Consider the following 10990-nt stretch of genomic DNA (forward strand, 5'->3'; position numbering starts at 1 on the left):
CACCTGGGGACGGCCCGTCAGGAAGTCCAGTATCCAGTTGCACAGGGCGGGGTCGAGACCCAGGGTCTCGAGCTTGATGACGAGCTTGGAGGGTACTATGGTGTTAAATGCCAAGCTGTAGTCGATGAACAGCATTCTCACATAGGTATTCCTCTTATCCAGATGGGTTAGGGCAGTGTGCAGTGTGGTTGAGATTGCATCGTCTGTGGACCTATTTGGGCGGTAAGCAAATTGGAGTGGATCTAGGGTGTCAGGTAGGGTGGAGGTGATATGGTCCTTGACTAGTCTCTCAAAGCACTTCATGATGACGGAAGTGAGTGCTACGGGGCGGTAGTCGTTTAGATCAGTTACCTTAGCTTTCTTGGGAACAGGAACAATGGTGGCCCTCTTGAAGCATGTGGGAACAGCAGACTGGGATAGGGATTGATTGAATATGTCCGTAAACACACCAGCCAGCTGGTCTGCGCATGCTCTGAGAGCGCGGCTGGGGATGCCATCTGGGCCTGCAGCCTTGCAAGGGTTAACACGTTTAAATGTTTTACTCACCTCGGCTGCAGTGAAGGAGAGTCCACAGATTTTGGTAGCGAGAGGCCGCATGGCCGCGTTTTACTCACCCCGACTGTAGATCCTGTCACATACCTCTTGTGTCTGAGCCGTTGAATTGAGATTCTACTTTGTCTCTATACTGACGCTTAGCTTGTTTGATTGCCTTGCGGAGGGAATAGCTACACTGTTTGTATTCGGTCATATTTCCGGTCACCTTGCCCTGATTAAAAGCAGTGGTTCGCGCTTTCAGTTTCACGCGAATGCTGCCATCAATCCACGGTTTCTGGTTTGGGAATGTTTTAATCATTGCTATGGGAACGACATCTTCAACGCACGTTCTAATGAACTCGCACACCGAATCAGCGTATATTCGTCAATGTTGTTGTCTGACGCAATACGAAACATATCCCAGTCCACGTGATGGAAGCAGTCTTGGAGTGTGGAATCAGATTGGTCGGACCAGCGTTGGACAGACCTCAGCGTGGGAGCTTCTTGTTTTAGTTTCTGTCTGTAGGCAGGGATCAACAAAATGGAGTCGTGGTCAGCTTTTCCGAAAGGAGGGTGGGGCAGGGCCTTATATGCGTCGCGGAAGTTAGAATAGCAATGATCCAAGGTTTTGCCAGCCCTGGTTGCGCAATCGATATGCTGATACAATTTAGGGAGTCTTGTTTTCAGATTAGCCTTGTTAAAATCCCCAGCTACAATGAATGCAGCCTCAGGATGTATGGATTCCAGTTTGCAAAGAGTCAAATAAAGTTTGTTCAGAGCCATCGATGTGTCTGCTTGGGGGGGAATATATTCGGCTGTGATTATAATCAAAGAGAATTCCCTTGGTAGATAATGCGGTCGACATTTGATTGTGAGGAATTCTAAATCAGGTGAACAGAAGGACTTGAGTTCCTGTATGTTTTTGTGACTACACCACGTCTCGTTAGCCATAAGGCATACGCCCCCGCCCCTCTTCTTACCAGAAAGATGTTTGTTTTTGTCGGCGCAATGCGTGGAGAAACCAGCTGGCTACACCGACTCCGATAGCGTCTCTCCAGTGAGCCATGTTTCCGTGAAGCAGAGAACGTTACAGTCTCTGATGTTCCTCTGGAATGCTACCCTTGCTTGGATTTCATCAACCTTGTTGTCAAGAGACTGGACATTGGCGAGAAGTATACTGGGGAGTGGTGCACGATGTGCCCGTCTCCGGAGTCTGACCAGAAGACCGCTTCGTTTCCCTCTTTTACGAAGTCGTTTTTTGGGGTCGCCGGCTGGGATCCATTCCGTTGTCCTGGGTGAAAGGCAGAACACAGGATCCGCTTCGCGAAAGTTATATTCTTGGTCGTACTGATGGTGAGTTGACGCTGCTCTTATATTCAGTAGTTCTTCTCGACTGTATGTAATGAAACCTAAGATGACCTGGGGTACTAATGTCAGAAATAACACGTAAAAAAAAAAAACTGCATAGTTTCCTAGGAACGCGAAGCGAGGCGGCCATCTCTGTCGGCGCCGGAAGTAACTATTAACTATTCTGATAGTCTTTGACTGCTGATTCAAGGATTTGTCATTTTTCTCGTATATTTTTTTGTTCTGGGCTCTTTGTTATATTGCTGTAGAGGTTTGCAACGTGATTTCTCCACAAATCCCCATTTTTGAGCGCCAATTCCTCATGATGAGGTTTGTTTAATTTATTCCAATTCTCCCAGAAGTGGTTTGATTCTGTGGATTCCTCAATTCCATCCAGCTGATTTCTAATGTGCTGTTCCTTTTTTGTTCTTAGGGTGTGTTTGTATTGCTTCAGTGTTTCCCCAAATTGAAGCCGTATATTTTTGTTGTCTGGTTCTCTGTGTTTTTGAATAGATATATTTCTCAATTACTTTCTTAGATTTTTGCAATCATTATCAAACCATTTTTCATTATCTGTTATTTCTGGTTTGATCTTATGCTTCTTTAGATTAGCCAAGGAGGCTAATTTGTCAAATATAAAGTTTATGTTCCTAAATTGACACCTTCATTGCTGTAGGAGAATGTTAAGGCTAAAAAGTTGTCCAGGAAAGATTGTATTTTTGGGCTACTAATTGCTTTTTGGTAGATGTCTGTACTGTTTGCACTCCATCTATAGGCCTGTTTTGTACCATGTAATTTATTGGGCCGTGATGCTTCATGGTTGGGTTCTGCTCCTTTCAGATACACTGATTTTACTGTGGTCTGAGAGAGGTGTTAGTGGGCTGACTGTGAAGGCTCTGAGAGACTCTGGCTTTAGGTTGGTGAGGAAGTAGTTGCTGCTGCCAAGGGATGAGCTGTAGGTTTACCTACCAAAAAGAGTCCCCTCTCAGCCTACTATTGACTATGTACAGACCCAGTGTTCGACAGAGCTTCACGAGATGTACTCCGTTTTTGTTTTTCACTTTGTCATAGTTGTTTCTGTGGGGGTATGTGGGGAGGGAAAGGTCTCTCTCTCTCTCTCTCCTACGAAGTTACTTTTAAAAAGCTTTTTCTGTCCACATTTTATGCCACATTTTAAAGCCTTAGCCTATGACTCAGTCATCTGTAAGCAGTGGCAACAACCATGGACATGCATTGTGATTCACTACAGCCACAGACCTTACATAGACCAACAACACCATTACCCATTTTATAGGTGCCTTTTATTTTCCCCAAGCTGTAAAGCCAAGTTTCCACTAATAAACGTTTTATACCAACAGGCTTGTGGTGGATGACAGCTTCAATAAAGTGTATATAGTTGTATTTAAGGTGCTGGGAATTGCCAGGGACCTCACAATACGATATTGTCACGATACTCACATGTTTTACATTTGACATTTTAGGAGATGCTCTTATCCAGAATGACAGTTAGTGCATTCATCTTAAGATAGCTAGGTGGGACGACCACATATCCCAGGCATGGTAAGTCCACTTTTCAGAAATAAAGTAGCAATCAAAAAAGTCAGAGCTAGAAGGGTGGGGGGGAGTCAAGTACTCAGGACTTGTCTTTTTTATATATATATATACTGGACAAAAAATGTACATGCAACAATTTTAGTAAGTGACAGATCATATAAGGAAATCAGTCAATTGAAATTCATTAGGCCCTAATCTATGGATTTCACATGACTGGGAAGGGGCTCAGCCAATCAGAATATGTTTTTTTCCCCGCAAAAGGGATTTTTTTACAGACAGAAACACTCCTCAGTTTCATCAGCTGTCCGGGTGGCTGGTCTTAGACGATCCTGCGGGTGAAGAAACCAGATGTGGAGGTCCTGAGCTGGCGTGGTTACACGTGGTCTGCGGTGGTGAGGCCGGTAGAACGTACTGCCAAATTCTTTAAAATGACGTTGTTATGCGGCTTATGGTAAAGAAATTAACATTCAATTATCTTACAACAACTCTAGTGGACATTGCTGCAGTCAGCATGCCAATTACATGCTCCCTCAAAACTTGAGACATTTGTCGCATTGTGATGTGTGACAAAACTGCACATTTTAGAGTGTCCTTTTATTGTCCCCAGCACAAGGTGCACCTGTCTAATGATCATGCTGTTTAATCAGCTTCTTAACATGCCACACCGTTCAGGTTGATGAATTATCTTGGCAAAGGAGTAATGCTCACAGGGATGTTAACATTTTTGTGCACAAAATGTTAGAGAAATAAGCTTTTTGTGCGTATGGAACATTTCTGGGACCTTTTATTTCATCTCATGAAACATAGGACCAACACTTTACATGTTGCGTTTATATTTTTGTTCTCTGTGTGCGTGCAACAAGATCTTAACCCAGTTGAACACTTATGGGAGATGCAGTAGTGTCGCCTGAGACAGCGTTTTCCACCACCATCAACAAAACACCAAATTATGGAATTTCTTGGAAAAGAATGGTGTCACATCCCTCCAGACACTTGTATAATCTATGCCAAGGCACATTTAAGTTGTTCTGGGAGCTTGTGGTGGCCCAAATCCTTTTTAAGAGACTTTATGTTGGTGTTTCCTTTATTTTGGCAGTGGCCTGTATATTGTAATATACACGGCATACGCCAAAAGTATGTGGACACCTGTTCGTTGGATGTCTCATTCCAAAATCATGGGCGGGCATTAATATGGAGTTGGTCCCCCCTTTGCTGCTATTCCAGCCTCCACTTTTCTGGGAAGACTTTCCACTATATATTGGAACATTGCTGCAGGGACTTGCTTCCATTCAGCCGCGAGCATTAGTGAGATCGGGCGCTGATGCTCTGCAATTTTAGGCCTGGCTCGCAGTCGGCATTCCAATTCAGGTCAGTGCTTTCTGCAGGCCAGTCAAGTTCTTCCACACCATTTCTTTATGGACCTCGCTTTGTGCATGGGAGCATTGTCAAACTGAAACAGGAAAGGGCCTTCCCAAAACTGCAGCTACAAAGTTGGAAGCACAGAATTGTCTAGAATGTCATTGTATGCTTTAACGTTAAGATTTCCCTAGGGGGGGCCTAGCCTGAACCATGAAAAACAGCCCCAGACCATTATTCCTCCTCTTCCAAACTTTACAGTTGGCACTATGCATTGGGGCAGATAGCGTTCTCCTGGCATTCACCAAACCCAGATTTGTCCGTCAGACTGCCAGATGGTGATTCATCACTTCAGAGAACACATTTCCACTGCTCCGGAGTCCAATGACGGCGAGCTTTACACCATTCCAGCTGACGCTTGGCATTGCGCATGGTGATCTTGGGCTTGTGTGTGGCTGCTCGGCCATGGGAACCGATTTCACAAAGCTCCCGACGAACAGTTATTGTACTGACGTTGCTTCCGGAGGCAGTTTGGAACTCGGTAGTGAGTGTTGCAACTGGGAACAGACGATTTGTATGCGCTGCGTGCTGCGTGCTACAGCACCTTTCTGTGACCTTGTGTGGCCTACCACTTGGCGGCTGAGCCATTGTTGCTTCTAGACGTTTCCACTTAAAGTTGACTTGGGCAGCTCTAGAAGGGCAGACATTTGATGAACTGACTTGTTGGGAAGGTGCCACGTTGAATGTCACTGAGCTTTTCAGTAAGGCCATTTACTGCTATTGTTTGTCTTTGGAGATTGCATGGCTGTGTGCTCGATTTCATACACGGGCCAGCAACAGGTGTGGCTGAAATAGCTGAATCCATTTATTTGAAGGTATGTCCACATACTTTTGTATATATAGTGTACAGTTGAAGTGGAGTTTTTTCAACCATTCCACAAATTTCTTGTTAACGAACAATAGTTTTGGCAAGTCGTTTAGGACATCTACTTTGTGCATGACACAAATCATTTTTACAACAATTGTTGACAGACAGATTATTTCACTTATAATTCACTGTATCACAATTCCAGTGGGTCAGAAGTTTACATACAGTAAGTTGACTGTGCCTTTAAACAGCTTGGAAAATTCCATAAAATTATGTCATGGCTTTAGAAGCTTCTGATAGGCAAGTTGACATCATTTGAGACAATTGGAGGTGTACCTGTGGATGTTTTTTTAGGCCTACCTTCAAACTCAGTGCCTCTTTGCTTGCCATCATGGGAAAATCAAAATAAATCAGCCAAGATCTCAGAAAACAAATTGTAGACCTCCACAGGTCTGGTTCATCCTTGGGAGCAATTTCCAAATGCCTGCAGGTACCATGTTCATCTGTACAAACAATTGCACAAAAGTATAAACACCATGGGACCACGCAGCCATCATACCGCTCAGGAAAGAGACGCGTTCTGTCTCCTAGGGATGAACGTACTTTGGTGCGAAAAGTGCAAATCAATCCCAGAACAACAGCAGAGGACCTTGTGAAGATGCTAGAGGAAACAGGAACAAAAGTATCTATATCCACAGTAAAACGAGTCCTATATTGACATAACCCGAAAGGCCGCTCAGCAAGAAAGAAGCCACTTCTCCAAAACCACCATAAAAAAGACAGACTAAAGTTTGCAACTGCACCATCCCAACCGGACAAAGATCATACTCATGTTGTGGAGAAATGTTTGCTCTGGTCTGATGAAACAAAATAGAACTGGGATCATAGGATGACCATGTATGTGTCTGGAGGAGAAATTTAGGGGACGCTCTTATCCAGAGCGAAGAACACCATCCCATGACATCGTGGAAGCACGGTACAATGGCTGCATCATGTTTTGGGGGTGCTTTGCTGCAGGGGGGTCTGCTGCACTTCACAAAATAGATGGGATCATGAGGATGGAAATGTATGTGGATATATTGAAGAAACATCTCAAGACATCAGTCAGGAAGTTAAAGCTTGGTTTTAAATGGGTCTTCCAAATGGACAATGACCCCAAGCACACTTTCAAAGTTGTGGCAAAATCAACAAAGTCAAGGTATTGGAGTGGCCATCACAAAGCCCTGACCTCAATCACATAGAAAATCTGTGGGCAGAACTGAAAACGCATGTGCGAGCAAGGAGGCCTACAAACCTGACTCAGTTACACCTGCTCTGTCAGGAGGAATGAGCTAAATATCACCCAACTTATTGTGGAAGGCTACCTGAAAGATTTGACCCAAGTTAAACAATTTAAAGGCAATGCTACCAAATGCTAATTGAGTGTATGTAAACTTCTGACCCACTGTGAATGTGATGAAAGAAATAAAAGCTGAAATAAATCATTCTCTCTACTATTATTCTGACATTTCACATTCTTAAAATGAAGTGGTGATCCTAACTGACCTAAGACAGGGAATTTTTACTTTGATTAAATGTCAGGAATTGTGAAAAACTGAGTTTAAATGTATTTGGCTAAGGTGTATGTAAACTTCCAACTTCAACTTTATGTGAATTAGGAAATTAATACAATATGAGCGATTTAAAGTGAACTCTTAGTCCACACAAGTCCCCATCATCAGATTTGTATCAGTCAGGCCATGTAATAGACCTTATTTGCTTTAGGTCAGACAATAATTATTTACAATAATGAGTGATACAGTCAAACACCAATTCAACATTCTCCTTGTGTAAGTAAGTGGCAGATATCTGACATTAATCTTTGTATTGAGATTCTAGGTAGAACTATTATTAAAGAGAGGCTCTGTGTCCCAAATGGCACCCTATAGTCCCTTCATAGTGCTTTCCTTTTGTCCAGATCCTTTTTGGGGCCTGGTCAAAAGTTGTCGACTATGTAGGATAGGCGTTGGAAATGCAGGATGATGGATTGGCGTATGGTGGTCCTCGTTGTTCCTCTGAGGGGACTGGAAAGATCACCTGCTTTGTTTTCCTCTAACATCTACAGCCATAGAACACCCCTGAAGAGGACTAATGGGAAGGTTTCACCTGGCACTTTCTTTCAGGCACCTAGACACAAACTATGAATCTATAAATAAATAAATAAATAAATAGTCATATTTTTTTCTCTCCCTCATCCCCCCCCCCACCCCCCTCCCAACCCTCCCCCCTCCAGACGGCGAGAAGGACCACCCTAAGACCGAGGCGGGGGTCATCTGGAGGGTGACCGGCGGTCTCTTCAACATGACCAGAGGGGCGGTCGGCGCGACATGGGGAGGCGTGGCCTGGGTGGGCTGTAAGAGCTATGACATCACCAAGACGGTGGTGACCAGCGTGCCGGCCGCCGGCGTGGGATTAGTCAAAGGGGGCGTTTCCGTGGTGACGGGAGGAGTTGGAGCAGTAGGGTCCGCAGTAGCCAGTAAAGTGACACCGAAGAAAAAGGATAAGTCGGATTAGGCCTAGACCCAACTACCACCCCAATCTATGTGTCCTTCATTATCTGTCTGCTGTGCATGGGATCCATCTGGTTACTGATGGTAACGATTCAGAGTTGAGATAAGCCCAAGTACCTTGGATTTCCACGTAAATCATTCAACGACATCAATGGGGAAACTTGCGTGAAAAGCCGAGTTAAGCTTGCGGATCTCAAGTCAGTTTTATTATCCAGTTTTATTATCTTTACGTTGGTATGAAAACCAAGTGAAAGGTCCTTTTACACAGCTTAATTTCACCAGTTTGACATCGGTGATTGGAGAACACACACCAAAAAAGACGTGTGTATGTGAAGATGTACAGAGTGTGTATTATAATAGATATGTGAATAAAAGGTACGTGGATCCTATTGATGCAGATAGAGAAGGTAGGAGAGGGACTTTGCAGTCTTGAAACTCCATTGCAACTTGGATTTTATTTTATTTTATTGTACAACAGGTGAGGGGATTTTTTTTTTTTTTTTGGGAGTTGGAGACCTGTTAAATAAAGCGTGTTATTGCATAGAAACGGATCTAAAAACATCCTGAAAGACACCTTTTTGTATACATGTTACTTATATCAGCAGAGGTCCTGGGGTGTTTAAAGAAATGAAGCACCATTTCACCACCAACGAAACACACGTACGTAAGGTCAAGGGTCATAGTTCATGCCTGCATGGCAAATGTCACCCTATTCCCTTTATAGTGCATTACTTTTTACCAGGGCCCTCTTGTTTAAAAGTAGTGCGCTATATAGGGAATAGGGTGCCATGCGGGACTCATGCTATTTCATTCACTTGTATGGACTTTCCTCAAATCTATATGTATGTGCCTACCTGTACAATGTACACACATTAGATAGATAAGTACTGTTAGTTGATAGTTCACACTGACATTCCCGGAGTATGAGGGCCAGTTGAAAACGAACCTGCTTTTTCTTTCCACGAATCCCATTCACTTCTGGGTGCCAATATGTTTGGCATGAAAATGAGTTGACAAGATGCCAGAAACAGATCTGGGTACAGGCTAATTCATTTCCACATGGTTTACATTGTTATCATAGTGCTGAATTACTGTCCATTCTGATGAGACATTAGGTGTACACCAATCTATTTTTTGGTTATCTTTTTGTTCTTTTTTTTTGTATTTCAATGTTCACTAGAAAGAGAACACTCTTGGCATGGTATTTCAACGCCCTTACTTTAAGCACCGCATGCTTCCTTTTTCCCTTCTTCCTGTTTATTATTACCACAAGTCTTGCCTATTTCATTTGATGCTTTTTCCTCTTGTCCTGTCTATTTACTGTTTTCCTCGTCTCTTACTTCTGCTAGTTAATATATGTATTGGGGACTCTGTTACTATAACCTGAAGTGTGTTCCAAATTACACCCGCTTCCCTATTTAGTGCAGCACTTTTGACCAGGGCCCATAGGGGCTTTGGTCAAAAGTAGTGCACTGTGTAGGGAATAGGGTGCAATTTGGGACGCATACCTGGACCTTTAAGACCTTTAAGTAGATTTTTCTCTATGATAGAACTATTTTTGCAAAAACTGATGCTGTATTCTATAAATAAAGCTACTCTGTATTTGAATTCAGATTGTTGCATTTTATTCGGTTGCTAAAAGAGGGTACTACTTTATGTCTGTATGTATGACCCTCTGCCCTCTCTCTACCCCAGCCTCACCCTCCAGTTATAGGTCCAGCTGATAGCAAGGAAATCAATGACATGTATTGGAAAAGCAGAGAAATTTGTCAGAATATTCCAAAGTCTGCTTTTGTATTACATAGTATCTATTTCCTTGACTCATATCTCAGTAAGCTTGACTTCCTACTTCTGCTGGTGTTGAGGACTTTTCTCTACCTTCTACTCTCCTTATACTGTAGTGGCCGTTTGCTGTGTACAAGGAGCAGTAATAGGAGATGAGGATAGATGTTCAGGTTGGGTTGTTTTCAACCACTCCAAAGGTGTGAAATAATGTATTTTCCAGTTTCTATTTCATCCGTATGTGGATGTTCGGTTGATTTCGGCTTCGGTCATGCCTCTATAATCTGTTCAGTGACACATGGCAACAGTCAGCACTACACCTATTACAAGTCTCTATGGGCCCTGGTCAAAGGTAGGGCACTATAAAGGGAATAGGGTGTCATTTGGGACATTTGGCTCAAGCTGTGCTCCATCATCTCTCCCCTGTGCTGTGCACTTCACCAAATCACCTAGGCAAAGGGAAGAGTTGGATCTATCTCTGATGTTACTGTCAGCCCTCGTCTAGCAGCTGTGCCTCTTACTAACATGGTCTCCGCTCCTGTCCAGAGTGATGGAGGGGGTAGGAAGTACTGGTTATTGCCCATAATTGCCCAAATTAAATGGCCATAATCGGATCCTACAGAGATGCATACAGAACCACAGTATTTAATGCTTGCTATCACCCCCTCAGAGCAAATCATGTCGACTTGATAGGTCGTATCAGTGCTCAAGCATTGAATACGGTCACACTGTCTCCCTATTGGTATAATTTATGCCCATTTAAACAAAGGGAAGTTCAAGTATACCTTTGTACTTGAGATCCCTTTGAACTTGAGATCCTTTTACACAAGCTCCTCACCCCTGAATGAGACATGAGCTCCCCTAAATGCAACGAATGTCAAACTTTGGGTGTGGTCTCTAAATAATGCTAATTTAACCGTTCTCCTATTGGTAAATATGTTTTACAGTGGTACATATGAAAATAAGAGCTTCCAAATTAAACGAACACCCCCACCCCCAT

The 10990-nt window shown here is 43.3% G+C and overlaps 1 protein-coding gene across 3 annotated transcripts in view; it reads left to right on the forward strand.

Annotated features, from left to right (window-relative positions):
- zgc:101566 (Transmembrane protein 263-B-like) overlaps window positions 1-9820 on the forward strand; it is a 55155-nt gene extending 45335 nt beyond the window's left edge. For all 3 annotated transcript variants that reach the window (XM_052474715.1, XM_052474716.1, XM_035797998.2), the window contains exon 3: window positions 7932-9820. In XM_052474715.1, the coding sequence (XP_052330675.1) occupies window positions 7932-8212 (281 nt within the window). In that variant the 3' untranslated portion in view covers window positions 8213-9820. The remainder of the gene's footprint in view (window positions 1-7931) is intronic.
- The last annotated feature ends 1170 nt before the right edge of the window (window positions 9821-10990 follow it).

The sequence above is a fragment of the Oncorhynchus keta genome, chromosome 22 (genome assembly GCF_023373465.1).
Source record: "Oncorhynchus keta strain PuntledgeMale-10-30-2019 chromosome 22, Oket_V2, whole genome shotgun sequence".
Classification (NCBI taxonomy): Eukaryota; Metazoa; Chordata; class Actinopteri; order Salmoniformes; family Salmonidae; genus Oncorhynchus; species Oncorhynchus keta.